Here is a 24,274-nt window from a genome sequence, read left to right as displayed (position 1 = left end):
GGTTATAATGCTTAATTTTGCTATCAAAACAATACGTATGAATCAACAGAATACCGAAGAAATGTTTTTGATCATTTTGTAAACATATGTAAAAAGCAATATCTTAAAACAAATACCCAATAACGTATCCAATATGTATCCTATAACAAACAGAAACGTTAATATTAAAGATATAAGAGGCGAATATAATAGCAGTCTTAATAGGATTTGTAAAGTCGAAGTCAAAGTTAATAAATGACCTTAGAAAGTCTGAAGAAAAGACGCAATTTCTTTCGTTGTTCATAATGTTAAAGGTCGAAACAATAAAACTTGGCTGAGGATTATTGTTCATGACTTTAAAGTTACTTTTCATTTGTTTTACAGCTTACGAGAGCTCCTTTTAAGTGTCACAGCCGAAGTAATAAGCAAAATGTTATGTTGCTGTATCCTATGTTCTTTGATGTTGTATAAATTTTGGTCTAGAATCCGAAAGTATATTATTCCTGGTTACGGAGTCACAAGTAAACAATTGTCAATGTTTTGAAGCTTTACAATTCTTAGAAATAAACAAAACAAAATTATAATGAACATTGATGAAGAATCTAGATATTACATTGTATTGATAGCTCGGATTCAAGGTAAAAGTATAGTGTTATTTTTGTACGGTATTTCCTACTGTTCTCTTTTTAACGTGGTGACGATCACGTTAAAAAGTTTCGTTAAGGTAATGTTTCAGAAGAAGATAATAACGAATTATCAGTTCTTCATCAAGACTTCAGTCATAGATTAGTATGACTTATCTATGACCTCAGTAGACTAATTAATAACAAATGGGTTGTAAACATAGCATAAATAAAAAAGCAGTGATAGCCTAGTGGTTAAGAAATGCGGCCTCTCGACGAGGGGTCCGAGGTTCAAATCCCAGGCACGCACCTCTGATTTTCAAATTTATGTGCGTATTAGAAATTAATTATCACTTGCTTAAACGGTGAAGGAAAACATTGTGAGGAAACCTGCATACCTGAGAGATTTATAAAAAAAAATCTTAAAGGTATGTGAAGTCTACCAATACGCACTTGGCCAGCGCGGTGGACTATGGCCTAATCCTTCTCATTCTGAGAGGAGACCCGTGCTCAGCAGTGGGACAGTAATGAATTGATGACGGGTTGTAAACAGTTTGATATATTTATAAATATCATGTTGACTTATTAAATGCAAAAACAAGGTTAGATTGAACTTTTTCCTCCGTTAGCCCTGGTATTAAGACCGCGGTATGAAATTAAGTAGGGTCCCGTTTTACAATTAAGTTGGAACAAAATGAAAATATAAAATCGGTCACAATGGCCATCTTAATAGGATTTGTAATGCGGCCTCTGACAAGCAAGGGCGTCACTCAATGAAAAATCTCTTCCGCTGTTCATAAGCCAAGGGTACAATAAAAGTTCTCGCGGGGCAATATTAAAGCGTAATCTCGTTTGGTTGGCGAAAGTTTGTTTTATTAGAAATGTAAAGAAAATGTAAGCTTCGGCACGCATTTATCTAGATCGGAGTTCACAATTTCAACGGAGTACCTACTGTAATGTCCAGCTTGTGGTATGATTTGTTAGGGTTTTATAATGTTATCTCAATTCTTAATAGGTTTGGGAAATATAGTGCCCACATGTAATGTATGTATAACATACATAATAGTGTATGTTTCTACAAATCCCGTTATTTGTGTCTCTAAATCGTATTATTATTTTAGTACATTGAACATGGTTAAGATTTTTATAATATTATTATCGGGCGTAAAGGAGTGGAAGAGTAAAAGAGTTAATATTATAGATATTTTTCGATATTGCTAAGTATTTGGATTTGACAAGTTAGAATGTTATTAAAAAAAACTGTCAAGTGGCTTACGAACTTACTTCATAATGTCAAAGATGAATGAGCGTATTCACAGATAACATACTCGTATATAATTAGTGGAAAATACCTTAAACTTTTGAAATGAAATTATGAAACATCATGTGAATCATTTTATCTTCACGAACATTTGTATTAGCATGTACCTGCCTACTTCATTAGGTAGCCATTTTTATTTTCTTTGTCGTGGCACCGCGTAATTTGAGTCGCGCGGGGTCACAAGTCAAATTTAATATATTGCGGCAGAAAAGTAGCTATCAGAGCTGCTCGACAAGATAACGAGAAAGTAATGAAAATAATTTAAGATATTATGATATGAAACGAAATAATGGTATACAAGTATGTACGTAACTTAAAGAACAATTAGGTAATAGCTGCTGTCAGTTTTAATTGTAGTGTTACGAATTCCTTGTACATAATATATATATTGCCACGTTGACTACAATTATAACAATATAATAAGTATCTATTGAGCAGCATACTGTTTAGGCCTATAACAGTATTTTGCGATTGTTGATACGAAATACAATAACTGGTATAGTTCATTATTATTTATATCAGAAGTCAGAAAAGTTCTTAGCAGAATCAAATAAATTCTCTATTGGAAAAAACTATTTCATCAACAGACTCTTTTGTTGTCAAACATTGGAAAAGAAAAATTGCAAACACGGAACAACTAAAACTATCTTATTCTGTTAAATGTCACGTGACCTCTTTTTCATGCAAGTAGACCTATATATTGTGATGATACAAAATATTACAAAAATGTTTCCACAGAACTGAAACGTATAATCGACGACTTAAATAGTATTGTCTATGATTAAGATATAGTATCGATGATTTTCATAGATTTGCTACGTGTTAGTAAAGCCATTTATTTTCATGGGATTAATCCCGTTGGAGCAGACAATATCCCCGTTTATCACGATTAATAGTGTGGCCCGTGTATTATGACAAATCGGCCGGTTATAGATAAAATATTGTATCTAATGCCCACAGATTATTTATTAGCTGCTAATTGTCTATGATTTAGGTGACATGAAGTGAAATATTGCCGTAAATACCTTCTATTCGACGTTTAAGATAACGAAATTTATATGTATAGAAATAGCAATGAAAGTTTTACTAGTAATATACATTAAGATATTTATATTTAAACCCACGTGCAGTTAAAAATAAATTGTAACGACAATCAATAATTAGCTAATCACGTTATTCTACATTTTATTCAACCATGATTTCTTATAATTGTTACCATTGTACTTTTTTTAATAAATATTTGCTCGAAGTTAGTGATGTGATTACCGTGAAACCATATAAAATAGAACCATTTTACATTATTTATCATTGCAAATGAAATAAACCCAAATGTTTAGGTATCTACGATATAAATACTGATGTACTTACTGGCACCTCCATATAGAGAATCCACTGCAGGGGAGCAGAAAAAAAATAACAAACATTATTAGTCAGTAAATAATTATACCAAACTACATTTCACACAAACGGTGCGGTAGCTGAAACTGTCGGGGAAATAGGTGATATTACACATTTAAAATATCAGTATTTGGGCGTTGGTATTGTATCACCGTCGTGAACCGATTAGCGAATTGAGGCAAAAGATATTTATAAGTTAAAATAGATAAAAATCGTAAACATATATTTTTCCTTTTTTAAACTTTGTCCAAGGTAGTAACTACCTTGCCTTACTTAGAAGTACCTTATGTTTATTGTACAAACGGACACAAGGAATTCCAAACTAGTTGCTTTAGTAGGATTGGTAAACAATGTCATTTTTAATTATATCAATTTATTGTCATTTGCTAATAAAATTCTATAATTATTAGCTCTTATATCCTTTGCTATCATCGCATAGTTCACAATACCACGGTGACACAAAAAAATCAAACCTACTGAAAAAAAACGAAATGGTGCATGAATAAAGTAACGAAAAATAAATACGCACTACACTACGACCTACTGAACATAAGAATAACAGTGCAAATGAAATAAATAAAACCATTTCAGTACATAATCACTTACAAGCGCACTTACATGAAGCATCGGCGGTAGTCGCACGTCGCGTTGGCATGAAAAGACGAGTAAAGGAACCTTAGAAATGATTACCAGCGGAAAAAGCGAAATTCTAGAAACTTCTAGAGTCACTAAAGCGATCAAATTAACCGTAGAAGTAACGAAAGCGAGAACAGTAAAGAAGCGATGAATGACGCAGTTATTTTACAACGTAGTTCAAAGTTTATGCTAACTTAAAAAGAAGAAGAATACTATATAGCAATCATGAACTTGTTTTGTTTCAATGCCTACTAGCATTTAAAATATTCTATTAGGAGAACTATCGAAGCTTAACGCTAGGAGTATTATTGAATATTATTCCACTTGTAATTATGATATTGAAAATTTTGTTCTAGTATTGAAAAGGTAGATTGACGTAAGATGGACTAAATATAGGTATATTACACTAAAATGTTATCGTTTAAAAAGCACAGCTTAAAAAAGGCAAAGGCGAAGAAATTTATTGAAAACATAGGAGCCCGGTTTGTGTGAGCCCTTAATGAGTCTCCAGGTGGTGTTCTCATCTCAGTTTTATCCTTTTATTTTCTAATTTAAGCTTCTAAAACCAACTTGAAGCCCCAACTCCTCATTTACCTAAACTCTTTTATACAGGGTGTCCCGTAAGTACCTAATTACAGAAAAGCCTGTATATACCGATTTTTTCATCACCGAATAACCATAAACATTCCATATAAATATTTTATAACCTGTATAAGAGCATAAACAATTTACTTGGCTACATAAATGATAACAATGGTCAAAATAGAAAAAAAAAACAAAATTAATACCTTTTATATGATGTAGTAAAGTGTAGATAAAAATGGCAATATGTAAATAGCAAAGTATGGCCAGCATAAAAATACTTTTTAATTTATTTATCTACGTATAAATAGTGAATATTTTTTATTTAATAAATTGCAATAATGTTTTGTTATAGGTCATATTCTTAATTTGAATATACATAACTATATTCAAGTTAAATATTTAAAAAGATATGACCTATTTGCCGTACCGTTCATAACGATTGGTGCGAACTATGTAGATACATGAGTTTGGTCGCCATCTAATATATTCTTTAAAGATCCGCATTATAACTTTTTTAATAAGTTTTAAAAATTATAACTTTTTTAGTAAAATATATCGCACTCTCAGGATTAAAATGACATGTTTTCATTGACTTTAGTTATCAATTATTCTAATCAGCGTTTAAAGACTCTTTTATAAATGGTTAAAGTAAAGTAACAATTTATTAACATAATTACAATTTTAAATAATAGTGTAGTTTTTATGTCTACAAGTGATCGCAATTAGAAAACTCGGGATTGGAATCATGTCAAAACGTAATTTAGCTAAAATATGTTTTAAATTCATTAAATTATGTTACTTTAATCCTCATGTGCGATATAAAATTTATTTCCATCTATACAGAAATCCCGTCATACATACCGGTTTCCCCAGTAGTGATAACAGCTGGGGGTGAGGGCGGTCCCCTGCCGATGTTGTTCACCGCTATCACATACATCTCGTACTCCGTGTACGGTGATAGGTTCGTCACTGAGTAGTACTGAGTGATCACTCCGGAGATCTCGCTGAATGCCTGGAGATAGGTATGCTAGATTAGGTTAGGTTAGGTTAGGTTTCTTAAAGTTTAGAACAGTTACTAAGCCTCAACATACGTTTACAAAATTATTACAAAGATGATATTTTTTTTTGTTTGAAATAGTTCTAGTTCCACATGCACCATTCATATAATACCGCAAAAACTTTTATAAGATATGTACTTTTATATAAAACATATGAAAACTTTTGCGAGATGGTGGTACTGTATTGGTGTTTAATAGAATTCTGTAATAACCTTCAGTTTTTAACCGTCTTCGAAAAGGAGGAATTTATGTTCTAGTGTATGTATTTTTTTAATTAGCTGATTATATTGAGAATCAAAATTCAAAGTGTTAATTGATAGACGACACATGTTTAAAATATAATAAAAACATAAATTTTACAAAGGCACATCTTACTTGATTCGCGTATTTAGGTTTGTACTGGATGACGTAATACTGGGGTTCCTCTGGACCGTTGTAAGTCCACGCCAGCCGCACCGTGGTGGCAGTGATCTCTGATGCCCTCACTTCTGACGGCGGTCCGGGTAACGCTGTGAAAGATGTTGATGTTATAGTGGTTGTTCTTGTTGGCGTATTTGGCATATACACTTGTGGCGACTTCCCGCTACTCGACAAAAGATGGCACCACGAGTATTCTGAGTTACGCTATCGAAGTTTTCTAAATATCTTGCATATATACAAGCTCTGAACTGAGACTGTTGGAGCACGGTCGCTCCCTGGGCATGATCACCTAGCCCAGCGGGAGATCTTCCTTTGCCAAAGTGGTGACCCCGACGTGATACACTACTGAATCATCTTCATACACTACTGAAAATATATACTCCATACACTATTGATTTATGTAGAAGTAATGTGTAAGTATGTATTCCAATTCGTCTTAAGTAGTTACAGCCGTTAGTCAACTGAGGTAGGGTACACATACATTTCTACCCCTGAGAAGTTTCTTTCATAACTATTTCCAAACTAGAATACATTAGCTCTTGAAACGACAGATATGAGACAGAAATAGGAGTCGAAGTACAGGCGGTTCTACCACCTTGTATTCGTAGGAGAGGAGAGGATATTTTATAGTGTCTAAAATGTATACCACAGAATTTATGTAAGTAAATAATTAATTAACATCCTTACTAATATTATAAATCCGAAAGTAACTCTGTCTGTCTGTTTGTCTGTCTAGTTGTCTCTTCTTCACGCCTAAACCACTGAACCGATTTTAATGAAATTTTGTACAAAGATAGTCTGAGACCCGAGAAAGGACATAGGATAGTTTTTATCCCGGAAATCCGACTGGAACTAGGGATGGCGATCTCAGATCGATTAATCGGAGAATCGATCTTTTGTCCAAAAAAAAACGATTATTTTAATCGATATTAGTAAGGATTGAATCGTAAACTATGCATTTGATCAAGTGATGATCTTTAGCAAAGTTGTTGTTCATGAGCCCACGAAGGTTCCAGAGTTGGTACGACCAATTTTCGCCAGATGGCGCCACTGTCGTTCCAATGAAGGTACGAATTTTCAGTTTTATGTATGTTAGTATGTCATTTTATTTTCTTTTAAACGCGGACGAAGCCGCGGGTAAAATCTCGTTTAGAATATGTCTAACAGCATCTCTTATTAAGAGGAGAAAGGTCGATTTGGAGTTGGGTACCCACAACTGCGATCATTTTGTCAATTCAGTACGACTAACGACCGATAGACAACAAAACTTTAAGAAGAACAATAACTAAACGAGCCAAACTTGGGCCGTTAATCCACCGAGTTAAACTGAGAAAACAGTTCTCCGAACAATAATTAATCATTAATCAAGCTGACATTCGTTTGTCTCCGGGGCCGCAACTTTGCAACCCTTTCAATTATAAATTATTACAATAATTCAATTATGAATTATTACAATAATTCAATTATAAATTATAACACTAATTCAATTATGAATTATAGCACTAATTTATAACGGACGTCTGCGCGACTCGCCTCAATTTGTCAAATTGATTTTCCCAATCCTTTTCAACTTTGGGCCGGAGCTGATGAGAAAGCGATCGTTGGGAATTTAACGAGAATAATATAACTAGACGCGCTTCGCGGTTTCGGCCCGTTGTAATTTTAACGAAGGAAAGTGATTGTTTCTATAAATCTAAATTTGTAAGTAATAATTGTATATTTGTAGAGTCAGATCAACGTATATTTTATTTTATGGTAAGAAAAATATAGCTAAATGGCGGGATATTCCATCTTAGTTTTTAGGAATATCACGGTATAATATGTAGAAATGTGGCCGATCTAAAATATGACTCGCATCATCATTTATGGTTCATTATAGAAAAAAGAAATAACCTAACCCGTGGCTAAATATAAAAATGTAAGTGCTCCCTAACTATGTATTATCGAACTCTTTTTCTGAAATTAAAAGGATACAACGATAATATTTTAATGCTAAAGCTTAATTACCTTACATTAAAAATAACAATGACTGAAATTATAAATTTTATACGAAGATATTAAATTCTGAACACAGAATAACTATTTATTATCGCCGGAGCGCAATATATCAAGTAGTTAATTTGCAGGGACCTTTATTAATATTCATTGAGTATTATTAAACGGGTTATTGACAATTTTCTAAGGCTTTATTCAGGTTGCCAATATTTTGGTTCGTTTGTTTTCAGTATAAAAGCGATTAAGGGATTTCATATTTTTAAACCTTTATAGAGAACTATGCTTTTTAATTCTGCAACGTTAAGCGCTGGTGTGTTTTGGATTAAAGAGTTCAAAAAGATAGCCTACCCTTGATCTCAATTTTACAATTTCTAGTATGTAAAATTGTCAAATTTAATGTCGATATTCGGTAGGCAAAACAATGGATAGATTGATTATTAATAATTAGTCTTCAAGTGTAGTAAAGTTTCCTTATTCGGCGTTAACCTTGCAAAGCATTATGTTTAAAAGACAACTTTCTACGCTCAGAATCCCACACTTCACACACAGGATTTCCTGTGTCGTGGGTGCCACTTAGATCCACAACAGATATACAAACTCATCATTCAGATATCCGTTTGGCCGGGGATCGAACCCGGGCATCTCTGCGCGTCAAACCGTTATGACGACCGCTTCGCCACGCCACCAATTTATTGATATTCAAGAATTATGTAAAGGTTGATTTTAACTTACATTGTACTTTAACCTCAGCGGTGGTTTCGATGACGCCGAGCACGCTGGCCGCCTCGCACGTGTAGTTGGCGGACTCCCTGATGTCTTCCAGCTTTAAACTGTTCACTCCCAGAGGTGGGTTGTCTTCCGGTGTCAGCCATGTTGTTAAACCTGGTTGGGAAATGTACATGTTAATTTATGATGTTCAATGCTATAATCCTAAAAAACAAGGCAAGGGTGTTATATAAGAGTATAAAGGGCTTAGGCCTCCACGTTGGCCACGTGCGGACAGACTAAACACATTTTTTAAGGAAAATCTCAGTTATGCAAGTTTCCTCTCAATGTTGTCGTCAAAAGGTAGTTTTGTAAAAACATATTCACCTCTAATTCATGTTTAAAACAAACAGCTCGCATTATTTAAGGAATCCTTTATATTGCAATCTAAATAAGTTGTCAATTTAATATTTTTTTTAGTTTAATAGCTCTCTAAATTTGGCAACATTCGACAGGAGTAACCCGTGCCTCTTTACTAATATGTATTCAAGCAGTGTGATGGAGTACCTACACTCCTGGCCAGGCCAAGAAGAGGAACATAAAATGTGGCTAAATTTTTTATAGGTAATTGTAAAATATTTTTTATTGGTTACTATTAATTTGTTGTACAATAAAGAGTTTTGTATTGTATTGTATTCGCTACTACAATAAAATACCCGACCACATCTTGAATCTCACAAAAACAGTTTAAACGTGTTGTTAAACAAACGATATGTAAAACAAAGTGATTGACTGATAAAACGGTGTGGGCTGAAGTAGCTCCAGCTCCATGTGTACCATTTGGTTAAGTTTGTCATTGTAAAAAAGTGGTGGTGGTTCTTCTCCATAACGAAACACCTTGTAAAGATGTATTGACATTCAAAAAATGCTCTGCAAACAACCTATTTTAAATAAAAAATAGTTGTTTTAAAAGGTAAGCCTATTGTACGGGATGATAAATTTTTAGCAATACTACTCACCTTTCCTCCACTTGACAGTGGGCATGGGGGATCCGAAAGCGACACACTTGAGTGTCAGATTGCCACCCAGCATCACCTCTGTCCGCGGTTCCGGTGGTATCGAAAACTGTGGCGCCACTCGTCTCACTGTGAACAAATGTTAATTATTAGATACATAATATGCCTATTACCGTCTATCCTTGTGGTCTCATAAATAAAAGTAGCAGTTATGTAAGGTAGAATCGAGTTTCTATTATATTAAAAAAATGAGCAGTTCATTTAATATGTAGTACCTAAATAGTCACTGCTACCCATAACCATTTATAGGAACCCATATCCTTGCTGTTAGAATGTCATGACAACAATTTTGTGATTCTTTGACCTGTTTGAAAGATATGACTACTGTTATAAATTTATAATGGAAGTCATATCCTTTGTTACACATTGTTACTATAACGAGTAATTTACTCGTTGTATCTTTCTTGATCTTTGTTGATTGTATAGAACACAAATAGATTTTTAAGCAACGTAAAATTTCATCACGTATTTTTAAAATTCTTTCCTAGCTCGTTTTACCGGCGCTCTCGGAATTAGCTCCTACGAGGTATAAATAAAATTCACAAATTGTGTACTGAATAGCCGTTTCCTTCGATCGATTCAGGTATTTTAGCACGGAGTGTTAACGATTAGTCGTCGTTTTATTTTACAGCTCGTTGGTCGTCGGAGCACGTGTCGAGTGTCTAACACCTGAATCCCGTGGAGCTGCGAGTTTTATTTCCCGGCTACGTGTCGGGAATGAACATGCAAATCCGCCTCGCTAAGTGTAAATGAGGAGACACTCGACGAACGGAACGTGATGCGTTAAAGTTGCTTTGTTTTATTTTGATTTTATGGAGAGCAAAAGTTTTTAACGCTTGATATTTGTTGTGACATTGTAACGTTTTATTTTTCTTGTGTTTGTGCGTAATGTTTGCTGTAGTTATTAAAAAAAGATTCACGTATATAAAATGTTTGTTGCGTATAATATTTCCATTGTATTTTACTAAATTGATGCACTATAACAAACAGTGAAACAGAAAAATATTGAATTTGTTTTTTTTCGTATACCTTATAAGGGCTCTATTCACCATTTATTTGCAATTAAATATCATAATAATTATTTGGTAAATAAAAACATGGGGCATTTTTTCTTTAAATCTAATATTAAATGTGAAACAGTGTCCTTCAAATAATTCGCTTTATGTATAATAATTTTTACAATAGTCTTCTCTATTTATTTCGAAATTATTTTAGTTTACTGTAGAAATATATTTCTATTAATTTTGCTGTTGGACTTATTCACAATGGTTACGTTTTTGTCGCATCAAATAATACAAAGACCAAACGTAGTTTAAAAGTGTTAGCGTTTAGTCAGCATTTTGTAGCTTTTGTGCCACGTGCACATTGGCGGTCGAGGCACGTGTCGAGTGTCCAACACCTGGATCCCGTAGAGTTGCGTGTTTTATTTCTCAGCTACGTGTCGAGAATGAACATGCAAAGCTGCCGTTAAACGTACCACAACGAGTAAGTTTACTGTTACTTTAAGATGATATTTTTTATATTATTTTTGGATTTATTAAAATGTTTACTATCTGATGTAATATATATATTTGTTTTTTATTAATTATTTTTAAATTAAAATAGCAAACGAGTATGCAGCTGAACTGATGGTAAGTGGTTACGGCCGCTCATTATATTTCTTTTAGTAACCTAAAATCGTTTTGCAGTCTTATCTGAGTTCAGCCAAAAAAGCGGCGTCGTTACGGACTCGACAACTTCTTTATATTAGAAATTGTCCAATTTCGATCTTTCGTTGGCAAGAATCGAATTTATTGTATTAATGACACGCAAAATTAGAATATGGCAGCGTTTAACAGCACTGTCATAAGACTGATAGGTAAATTTATGTAAATGCGTTGCAAGACTTAGTTGATTACTCACTGTTCCGTAGCTGTTGTGCTCCGTGGTGCACATTGGCGGTCGAGGCACGTGTCGAGTGTCTAACACCTGGATCCTATGGAACTACGAGTTTTATTTGCCGAGTACGTGTTAGGAATGAGCATGCAAACCCGCTAAGTGTAAACGAGGAGACTCGACGAGGGACGCTTCGGAATTTGGAGTCACGCCGCGTAACATGATTCGTTTAAATCTGCTTTTATTTTGTTTTTTTTTTGTCAAAGATTTTCCTGCGCTGTTTGGCGGTTGGTACACAAATTTCCTGTTTTTAAGTGAATTTAGTTTGTTACATGAATTTGTTACATTTTGTCGTAATCTCTTTCAAATGAAATTATGCAGATTATCGTAACAGACACACGTAATTGTAAAATATCGTTTGATATATTTATTGCAAATAGTAATTCATTATTGAAAATAAGAATTATTTTGATACATACATAGGATACATAGGTTGCTAGAAAAGGCAGAGTCCTAGAAGCACAGTACAAGAAAACGTTTTTAAATTGTTGTAATTTAATAAAATAAACAGCCTGGCCGCTAGAAGGTTAATTTGTAACCGTTAATTATTATTATGTAAGTGCTTACTAGCATTTACTGCTAAGTGAGAAGATTTTTTTACACATTTAGACTCGGAACAGAAATTTATTTATCTTTAAGTTATTTTTCTACCTGGAGATATGGTACCCTCTAAATGTGGGACAGTTACGCGACGGTCGGCAATACAGAAATATTTTAATTTCTACTATTAGAAATGTAAAATTTGATTTAATATCCTACCTTTACATGATTAATTTCTCGGGAAATCTTGTGAAATCTGTAAATTCCGAGAAAAAATAAGAACTGAAGGTGATAGAACCCTTTGTGGTTCGACTCCGGCGGCACCACCGCCACACCTATTTCTACCTAATAACAGCAGTGTTAGGCGCTGCTTTGTTCCGGTTTGAAGGGTGTAGTAAGGGAGACAGACTTTTCCGAGGCGTTCCAGCTTAGTCCTCAGGGGTAGCGGCGCATCTGTGGCCGACCTCAGGTAGGAATATCTAATCCCTGGGGTTGATTACAGATGTCCATGGGCGGCAGTAGCCACTTACCATCAGGTGGACTGCATGCTCGTCTGCTACTTTTATATTATAAAAAAAAAACTAACTCTACTTATTACAAAATATTTTTCAATCCACTATGTAAACTTAGCCCTTAATAGTTCAGTCACTCATTGTTAACCGTTAGATTAGATATGACATGTGAAAATACCTATTTCCGCGGGTTCAAAGTGAAATAATCGGAGTGTAACGGTCTTTTTGTACCGTACCGTGTCCGGTTTTGACACAGTTCCGGTAACCCCACGAGTGCCTACTTTGTAAACGCCACAAAGCAAGGAAAGATAAAGGCGGAAAAACATTTACCCGGCTTCCATTATGTTAATTAGAGTCACGGGCCTTCCTTCTCTGTCTGGTACCGCCCTTACCTATTATGGTACGTTTTACAATGGAATTGAGTTCAGTTTGGTGTCGGGTTGAAATAAGTCGGAGTTGTCTTATTGTGTGTTCGGAGGCGTTAAAATTCGTACGTAGCTATTTAAAACGTTAATGGCTCGGTTCGAACGAAAATAAACGGAATTCCGAACGATTTTTAGTTTTAAATGCTTCGAAGTTAAAACGTTTTCGTTTTCGAATAGGATAAGGAAGTATATAAAATGAGTGTCGTATTATCTCGATTTCAAAATTAATATGTTATTTATTTATATTAATTCTATTTACATTTTTATAGTTACTATTTTTATAGAGTTTTTATTTATGTGTATAATAGTCAAATTAGTTTAGAATAATGTAGGTATGTAGTTTAGTTTAGAATATTGTTTATGTATATAAGCTTTACAAAAGAATAAGTTTGAGTTGAGTTTGAAAGAAATCGATTTTCAATACTCGATTGTATCTGTGATCGACTTCAGGAAGGAATCTGATGTTGATTTGTGGTTGATTGCAGTTTTCGATAGGCGGCAGTAACCACTCACTATCAGTATAAAGAAATAGTTTTTCCATCTAAGAAAGTCATAAGTGGGCCTGTTGCCTAGAAATTTGAAGAAAATATAAGGAATCTACTTAAGATGGATCACAAATGCGTTGCTTATTCTGAGGATTAAATTAGAACGTCTTATTTTAGAAATAGGTGTAGTTGTTTTAGTTTCAATAGGTCAGAGAGATGTCTAAATAATCAATTGGTAATATGTATGAATTTGGTATATATTCTCTAAATGATGCCCGTAATATAGCAAATTAGTAGACATTATAATAATTTATTTATATACCTAAATTTATCATTACAACGCGGATCTTTTTAAATAAACCGCCGTTTTTGTCTAGATCGGATGAATTTATTTCCCCCGCTTTTAATAAGGCCGTTCGTTTTCATTTCGCGTCTGTTGTATAAAAATGCGAAAAGACGAAACTGGGAAATTCGTCGAGGTGGCGTCTTTAATTAAGGTGGCACGTGCAAAGGTCAGATGGCGTAGGCTTAGATCTGATGCTACCCGCATTTCCTTAAACTCACCAATTTTCCCCAAAAGAGGAAAAACAAAAAAGGGGTAAGTTGCAACGCTTTTGATGGCCCAGCGCTGGGCATGGATTTCCACTACTGGGGATGTTCGGACTTTCGGAGTGTGGTCCACCATGTTGCTCTTATGCGGATTGGTGGGACAAGGTATATGTTATTTTCAAATCGATAATTGGTTTAGAATAATATTTCTAATATGTCGTTCAATTTTCAAATGAGACTGCCACTCACGTTTTGTTGTATGTCATTAATAAATACGAGTAATATTAATTAATCTATACAATGTAATGGTTACCAAAGATTAAAATTTAACAATTTCTGTCTAGAAATTGACGAATATCGATCTAATTAGTTGAGGCCTTAAAGGCACTCGGATCATACTATAGTAAAAGACAGAATTTGAGTAGGTATATAGTTTCCAGATCGGTATTCAACCTACACTTATTTTAAACATTGCCAACATAAATAAATAGATCACAAACTGATATCAGCGCCGACTTCAAAACTATAAAACCCGAAGACAAACTTAATAGCTCCTAATAGCTCTTAACTTAGACCAAACACAAACATTTCGACGGATATTATTCTTTCGTCCGGCGCGCGTTCCGGCACTTTGTTTTCACGATTAATTAAAATTAGTCCGCAAAGAAACCTTCGCGGGTTATTTCTTTTTTGGGTTTTAAAGAGGAATAATGAGGGCGAGTGCATCCTATTATTCAGAAGGAATCCTCTTGTCGACCATGACGGAGAAGTATTGCCGTGTTCTTTTATTTTTGGGTTCACCATTAGTTAGGTTAAATACCCTTAAATGAACACAAATGTTCGTCATCAACTCATTACTGTTCTGTAACTTGTAGTAAAATAAGTAAATCTGAGGTCTTTCTTAGCTTTACTTCCTTAATTAAGATTTATTTAATCACTTTTTTTAACTTGTTATCATCGTTAAGTTATCAACCGATATTAATAATTAATTTATTTGATGTTTTGCTTAGTAAAGATTTGTTGATTTCTTGCCTACTAGAAATTGTCAAATTTAGATATTTTTCACTTATTACAAATTGTCAATTTTCGATCTTTGATAGGCATAAATTAGATTAATTAATAAGGTAATAACGGGCATAATATGTACTATTAAAATATTTTAAAATATATAATTCAAGTACAATACTAACATAATATTTTGCACAATTGATTCTAGCTATTCCAAAAAAATAGTCGAATACCTTAAACATTAGCCAAATAATCACGTTTCAAGTAATACATATAAATCGATAAAATAAATCATTATTTAGTACCTATAGTGGGTCATTACGAAGCAAAGTCACTTGCGGTTTAATTAATGTAATAACGGGGTTTAGACCTTCAAGTCGACCATTAAGTGTCCAGCCATCAGCCCTCTATGGCCGAGTCGTTCGCTTTATTGCCCATCTCAAAGTTAGCAGCCCTTTGTGTGAACGCGAATTTCATTGTACCACGTACAATACGATATAAGAGTAACAGGTACAATATAGGACAAGCCGTACAAATTACCTGTGAAATGGTACAATTCACAAATAAGTAAGCTATTAATGGGTGGGAATTTGTTAATTGTTCTTCTGAAATGGTTCGTATAGTTAATTCAATTTAAAAAAAATCATCTTTCGATTGTATTAAAAAAATGCCTTCATTTTAAATATTCTAATGTTTCTAAGACCGAAATAATAATATTAATAACACTTTTTTTTAACTTTAAAACAAAATAAGTATTAAATAGCACGGGCACACATCATCTATCCATCTCCATTCACCCAATCCGTTCTTCGTTCATCATACCGGTCATACACTCACTCATTACGTTCCAATGCACACACTAGCAATCCCACAAAATTAAATACTTATAAGACACATCTACATATACACATTCTATAATAAATTAAGTATATATGATAATGTATAAATACTAAACTTATTTTATTATTAGGCACATGCCTAAGAATGAACATACCATTTGGAAGCCACGATTAAAACTTGACTATCACGGTATAATAGCGTGAAGATACGACACGAACGGAAATTACAAAAGTTGGGCCTACTGGCTGGCAGATAATCATTTTTCAGAATACGCAATATAAACATGTATGTATATAAAACTGCGTATTTTATAAAACTTTGATTTATTTTGTGACATAGATATGTACTTATGATATGGCGAAGGTTTTGAATCTAGAATCATTGTTTGTAAGCCCAAAGCTTTAAATGCTTGTAAAATGAAGAGCTTAATTAAACCCGACTTGAGATCAGATCTGACTCGACTTGAACTATTTAGTATTAATAGCCATCAATAAAAGTACTTTGAAGGTGGTAGAAACTTGTGTAGTTTGGCACCAAGGTAAGTAGTAATGTATCTGAGACAGATTTTAAGTAGGACTCGTAATCATATCAGTACCCTTTGACGTTTTTACAAAAATGAATGTTTTTATATTTGTTTACGTATTTGCCCACACATTTCCAATCAGCGCCCCTATCGGACTGTCTCAGAACTGATTAGACATATATAGGAAATACCTAAACAAATAAAAAGCAGTTATTTTTTTAAAAACGTATAAACTTATACTAAGGGTACTGGGCTTAATTACAGATGCATTATAGAGTGTATGCTTGTTTGTTATGTTTATAATGCTTTGACAACTTACCAAAATATGGAAAAACAAATCGTGATCACATCTTTTTGTAATCATATCATAGAAATGACACCAGCAAAGAAAGTCTGTTCATTTTTGCCTTGAACACCTCCAGGATTGAATCTAGGAAAACATTTTATACGTACATATCTAACTATGCTTGGAACATAGAGCACACATTCATATCCATCCATTCATCCAAGTGTTGGTACTTTTGGCAACGACCCATGATTACGACCAGAATGCACTTTTTTGAACCAAATTCAAAAGCGCAACCAACCTGAATAGATAGTATTTGTAAAGAAATCTACACAGTAACAGAATGTCACAGTACGGAGTCATTATTTTAAAGAAATTGCGCTTTTGTAGTAATGTTATATCTTTCTGTGTTTTGGTAGCAATGATATATTTTGGAAGTAGGATTTATGTTACTAACTTCAGGTGAGACTTCTATCTGAGGTAGAAAATGCGTTACTCCTGAGGACTAGGAGCGCCTAGTATAAGCAAGTTTCCTTTACCACACAAACTTATGTACTTCCATACACACTACACAGCAATTTAAATCTATTTTATAACTAATCAACAGAAAAAATGTCAAAACCAAATCAAATCCAAGTCGTGTACTTGAACTGAATATTTGACAGCTGAATGCAAAGCATTGTGTTGGTCGAGGATGATTTCTTTTATTTGGCGAACACGGGTCAAACAATGAGGACACTTGTCGAACCGCCGCCGCCGGCTCAGGACGGAATTAAACCAACTTTTTTAATGAATAGGAATAGGTTTGGTTTCAGAATATTTTAAATTTGATTAGGCAGTATTGCTATCACGTGTAGACCCGCCTCGGGTCAATGTGTTTTTAGGTGTAACCATGGACATTCAATACACTAAGTATCATTGCAGTTAATCCAGTAATGTAGACGTGTTGCTCGAACAAACAACATAAAGACAAATAACACCTTTCTAATAATTCAGATAGAACTTGTTGGTAATAAATCAAGAGAAAATTCGTCAAAATCTAGTCAAATCCAATAAAAATCAAGTCATTGTGCTGAATATTTGACAGCTGAATGCAAAGCATTGTGTTGGTCGAGGATGATTTCTTTTATTTGGCGAACACGGGTCAAACAATGAGGACACTTGTCGAACGCCGGCGCCGGCTCGGGACAGAATTAAACCAACTTTTTTGAATAGTTATAGGTTTTGATAGGTAGGTATAAAATAAATTTAAAATAGGTAGATGAAATATTGGATAAATTAAATATTAATAACGGGCGTAAATCCATCCAGCAGTATGTGTGTGATACTGGAACAACCACATATCAACAAATGACGAATAGGTAAATCTATCTTTGAACAAATCAACAGAAATTTTTCAAAAACAAATCATATCTAATACAAGTCGTGTCAATTTTACTGAATATTTGACAGCTGAATGCAAAGCATTGTGTTGGTCGAGGATGATTTCTTTTATTTGGCGAACACGGGTCAAACAATGAGGACACTTGTCGAACCGCCGGCGCCGGCTCGGGACAGAATTAAACCAACTTTTTGTTGAACTGCCGTCCGGTGACGTTGTTTGTTCTGAAAACTGAAATTTATCACACAACTTTCGTGAACAGCTCCAATACTTGTTCTTTATTCGATGGACAATACATGGTAAGATATGTTATGGCTCGAACTAAAGTAAAGTTGACGATAGAAATAAAGAGGAAAAGTTATGTAAGTAATATACATTATTTCAGATATGGCGAAACAAAGTCTCTTAATTATTACTGGTTCTACAAGTGTACTTTGAATATTTGAATAATTAGGATATATAAAAATTACTCCTATAAATATAATTTTGTATTAATTCCCTATGTAAATTTCTTAAATTAATCTTAAAATTATTAGGTAATAATTAAGTATGTATTTAACCAAATAAATAATTAAACTAAAAATTTCAGAAAATAATTTTATATATTACGATTTTCTAAAGTTTCAGATGTTCTTAATTAAATGAATATTAGTTTTTCAGTAATCAGATATTTATTTCAATAATATGGGTGCATGGTATAATTATAATATTCATAAAATTATAATATTCATAACATGATGCTTATTATATGTGTATAGTTTAGAACATCTAAACTACGAGCATTTCAATTATTCCTCAACAATGCCTGAATCACGTAATATATTCAAAATAATTCAAATAAAATCTTGTGCCTCGAACCGCGAATAAAATGTGAAACTTGCCACCGAGTCGGCCTTATTGAATTAGTTTCCAACTTGACGAAAGGGAACCCGATTATTTACCTCTCCGAAATGAAATGCCTCCTTGCTTTTATTAAGTCCTGGTACTTCTGAACTTTTCGCTTCTTTTTAATAGTTTTCTTTTCTAGATTAAAAGAAATTTCATTAATGTAACAATGTAGTTGTAGACCTTATTGTGGCCTACTTGTCCCTTTAACCGATTTAAAAGTTCTATTTTCATTAAAAAGCTACCTTTGCTCTTTTGAAGCTTTCTAAAGTTTTTTTCATAATTCGCTATATTGGCTAGGCTACATTATTTTGTCAGTTCTATTATTAAATGTTTGTTTAAATGTAATAGTATTTTAAGTAGTCTCCGAAAATGTTTAACGATTACCTTGCAATAATAATAACCCGAGCTACTGTTGTATTGTGCTCTTAGAAGCATGGTAGATCGCATGAAGTTTAGTCACTAGTGGTTACTCCACTCAACTGCGGACCGCGTCCGATGTTACTTAACTTTATAAGTTACAATGTTATGTGTGCTCTTCCTTTAAGTGCGACGTTAATATGTTACGGCAGATCATTTTTACCTTTAAATGTAGAGAACATTTAAGTACGAATTATTCCTTGTGACTGAGTTGTAGAGATTTTTTCAAACATCATTAATTACCTATAATATTTTAGTAGAGATTTTACGGAAAATTTAATACCATGGCGTATAGAACAGGCTTCTGTGAAAATGTTATCTAAATTTGCTATGAACTTGATATTTTACAGTACGGAAAAGGTTTCACGGAGCGCAGTCACTCAAAGGTATCTTAAAAGTTCCATAGTAGGTATCAGCGACCCTTCCGCTATCCGATACGAATAATTTATGAACAGAATTCCAAATATTTTTAATTTGAATTAAATCCTATCGAATTGTATTCGAAAAACTGACTATAAACTTAGTAATACGATAAGTGTACTTAACTCTTCAAGTTGTTACGGTGAAAAACAACTCCGCGCATCGAAAAAATATTTACTTTTACAACAAGATCTTTATTGATATGGTTATTACCATAATTGTGTAATATGTAATTTGACTATATTTATTTTAGCGCATGTTCAAACCTTTCAAAAAGAGGTTGTCTCTTTGCTTCGCTTCGCTTGTCGCCACCACAAAGCTATCTAAACTTGATAGTGATCACTAAATCTTCCGCTATCAAGCGCAAATACATCGTAAACATTATTCTAAATACGTCTATTGAAATATATCGCAAATAAATCACATCACACTGATCTAAATACGTCTATTTAGATATTTAGTGCAAGATTTTTACTATACATTTGTTATTTCAGCATACAGAATGGGCCACACTTGGCGCCATCAGTCAAAGTTATCTAAACGCGATAGGCAGCCGCTGCCCTGACGCTATCTCGCGCGAATATATTGTGAACATTATTCAACACTTTCAATTTATACTCTGCAACATAGCCATATCTTAACAAAATATTTTAGCTATGAATTTATGGCTGCAACTTTTGCCGCTATTGTTCGAGACGTGTATAATACTACACTGCTTCAATGTGTGTAGGGAAAATGCATTAGTGATCAGTCCGAATGGGCCTCTCAAACCGCCAAGGCCTCGGCCAAGGTTTTGTCCTTAACCCACGACTGTTCGACCGTACGGGGTCACTCGGAGTGGCTAAATGCAAATTGATAGACGTCACATAGGCTAGAGATTGTTTTCAAAGAATCATGAATTCAAAAGTTATAAATAGAAAATAAAATTAAATGATTACTTTAGTGCTACCCCCGCATCTGACGTCATATCTCAAAGTTATCTCAACTTGCGGTGGGCTTCAGCCGCTCTGACGCTATCTGTTTAGAAAACTATGATTATTACGAGTACTATTCTAAACGTTTTCTTTTTGAATTGAATATTAAATAGACGTATTCTGAGTTAAATCTAGCCTATTTAGGATTTTTGTTGACATTTGAATTGAAAATTAAATTTTATTTTTATTTTTAAACTAACTTTTATTTACGTTGCAAAATTAATGATAGGTACTTATCGAGATAAATGAAGGTACAGGTATTATTTTGATTTTTGATTTATTAATTGAACTGTAATAGGTCGATTTTTAAAGTGTATGTACCTATATACATATAGTTCGTTAACAATACAAAAACAAAAAAAAGAGTTGAAAATCTAGTTCTACGTAACCCTTCGTGTACAAGTTCGACTCGCACTTCACCGATTTTATTACTCTCATTTCCCGCATTACGTTTCTATACCGCACTACAAATGTATCCTGAGGCCCTAAACTAAAATTTTAATGCAAACGTACCATAGACAATATCTGTAAAATTATCTAATCTGGGGCGATAGTAGCGCCGCCTGGTGGAATATTGTGTGAGGTTTATTATTCTCGCCGCAACCCACTTTTGCTTTGACGGGAGCTAGGCTCCACTTTTTACAAGGTTTCATTTAATATTACGTAACACCAGTTACTGCCTATAAAGAATTCTGATATTTTTAAAAGCTTGTATTTAACTAGACTTGTTAGTTTGTATGTGTTAGTGTCAAATCTTGCAACTGAATTTTAAGCCAATTAACTCGAACCGAATTTTCTGAAATTTTGCAAATTCTTTTACTTTAGATGATAATATTTAAGTAGATACAAGTTTTATCAAAATAAAATTAAAATTTCAAACACAATATTACAGACATAATAATATGTAGTTTACATAGAAGTAATATTAGTATTACTTTATATAGAGGCAATAATAACAGTAGGTTAGAAACTCGTAACAAAAGCTATTGGAGTTTACTCCTTAAGAAACGATTTGAGTTATAAGGCCCGGTACGGAAATTTTATGAGGAGTAAAATCAAGTGTAACACGAAAAGTTGAGGCGTAACGGAAACCAAAATATGAATCAAGAGTGCTTTTATTAATTTAAAATACAGTAAGTTCAAATCCCATATGAAAGTAATTATTACAATAAAAATAATTAGCAATATATAAAACATTAAAACGTCATTAACTAATTTGTTTACATTTTTGCATAAATTAAGTTATAGGTTTGATCATTTATAAACACTGTGAAAAATATGAACATTGGCGCCATAATATAATTAACAATCTTTTAAGAACGTTTTTAAAGAAGAGTAACATATAAAATCAGTAAGCAATTGAATAAGATATAATATTAGCAAAATAAGTTTTTAACATAAAGAGGCTTTTGTAAGTTACTGATATATTAATTTAACTTATAAAAATGGATGCATTATTGATCAGCACCATCTATCAACGATAAACGGGCAAAATCAAAACAGTATTATTTAATATTTATTACAGAATTATTGCTAATGAATTATGTTCAAAATAAGTTATATAAAATTAGCAATACGTTTTAAATGAATTCTAGAATTATAAAACATTCAGAAACAATCCAAATTACATATAATGACATGTTTATTGAGTCTCATATAAATTGCATCCGTAAATTGCAACAAGGATATTTTATAGATGGCAAAGAAATTATAATTATTAAGTTTTAAGTTATAAAACGTTTAACATTGTTTTAAATATAAATAATTATATTATATTAAAATTTACTTTAATATAAACAATTATATTAAGTTACCATTATAATATTTGGAACCAAAATACATAGATTGATAAACTTGCAAACTTACAATTTATAAAACTTGCCACTAGATGGCGCTATTTTATATTATTTTGTAACATACTTTATGTAATACGCATTATTGAAGTAATATAAATAATCCGAATAATTACAGATATATGTTTGTTTCTCTTATCATTTTAGCAGATGCGTTCATTTACCTACCCTTTTTTCTATTCGATATATATCATAATTATCATTCGTAAGGAGTAAACTCCAATCGTGCGTCGTAGCTGACACACACACACTTTTTTTTAAGGAGGGATATATTATTAAATTTTGAATTTCGAGGTTTTATGTATCACAAAACATCCTCGAAAAAATAATCTTACCGTCTCTCAAGGTTTTCTGCCCGGGGCAAGTCTCGCTCTTAAACAAAATCGCTGGTATCCACGTTAAATAGAATTAATTTGTATATTTATTAAACCTTTTACTAAATAAATAGAGTACCTAGTAGTTTGTTGTGACATTAGACTAACATGAACAAATTCAACGTGACAAAAATGTTTACCTGCTTATCTCTAGGGGCTAATGTTGGAAAACGTTTAGTTGATTCGGATATCTGATAAAAATAGTGTCATTACTGGAATTTATATCTTTGAAAATACCTGCTCTGAAAATATTAATATTTTACCGTAAACTTATAATAACCCACGTACACTATTAAACATGGGCGTTATTACTATGAAACTTATAAATTACAATAAAATCTTATTCAAAACCTACATTATAATTTAGGTACCTACTTAATATTGATAGATTCGATTCTAACGAGACTTTCACACAAAAACAGATTACTTCAAGATTTTTTACACAGATTTTCCATTTCAGATACCTTTAGGACTGCTCCATTTATCACAGCGCGGGTGGATTATGTTAAAAGTCATATTAAAATAATATCCAAAACCGACGTCATAAAATCTAGGTGGCCTAGTTAGAACAACGTATGCTCGTTAATAATGCTCGCAAACACGTTAACCTTGATGACGTTGCGCCAAAAGATAAGGGCTGTGTATTTAGAGGAACAGGGAACTGGCCTGGATACAGCCTTGTTTACTTTATACACTAAAGTAGCTTGCGGTGTTTAAGAGATAGTTTAAATAGACTGCGTTTATAAAAACGATTTACTACGGAGTTTAAGAGACAGTTTATAGAGACTAAAGAGTATGATTTTTTTAATAATATACGAGTAACAGACGAGCATGTAGTCCATCTTATGGAAGTGGCTACTGCCGGCCATGGATATCTGTAGTCAATCCCAGATTTATTATATCCCTACCTGGGGTTGGCTACAGATGCCCCGCTTCCCCTGAGAATTAAGCTGGATTTCCTCGGAAAATTGTCTCTCTTGCCACACCCTTAGAATTACCTATGCCCGTTAATAATATTCGCAAGCACGTTAACCTTGATGACGTTGCGCTAAAAGATAAGGGCTGTGT

The 24,274-nt window shown here is 33.3% G+C and overlaps 1 protein-coding gene across 3 annotated transcripts in view; it reads right to left on the bottom strand.

Moving 5' to 3' along the window:
- LOC140755783 (tyrosine-protein phosphatase Lar) overlaps positions 1 to 24,274 on the bottom strand; it is a 511,387-nt gene that overhangs the window by 19,644 nt on the left and 467,469 nt on the right. For all 3 annotated transcript variants that reach the window (XM_073091105.1, XM_073091106.1, XM_073091108.1), the window contains 4 exons: positions 9,740 to 9,865; positions 8,748 to 8,897; positions 5,976 to 6,109; positions 5,404 to 5,554 (listed from right to left, as the gene is read on the bottom strand). In XM_073091105.1, the coding sequence (XP_072947206.1) occupies positions 5,404 to 5,554; positions 5,976 to 6,109; positions 8,748 to 8,897; positions 9,740 to 9,865 (561 nt within the window). The remainder of the gene's footprint in view (positions 1 to 5,403; positions 5,555 to 5,975; positions 6,110 to 8,747; positions 8,898 to 9,739; positions 9,866 to 24,274) is intronic.

Source organism: Epargyreus clarus, unplaced genomic scaffold (genome assembly GCF_041222505.1).
Source record: "Epargyreus clarus isolate Ecla_fem2 unplaced genomic scaffold, WU_Ecla_fem_2.2 ptg000034l, whole genome shotgun sequence".
NCBI lineage: Eukaryota > Metazoa > Arthropoda > Insecta > Lepidoptera > Hesperiidae > Epargyreus > Epargyreus clarus.
Note: the sequence above shows the minus strand (reverse complement) of the source record. Positions and strands in the feature narration are given on the sequence as shown.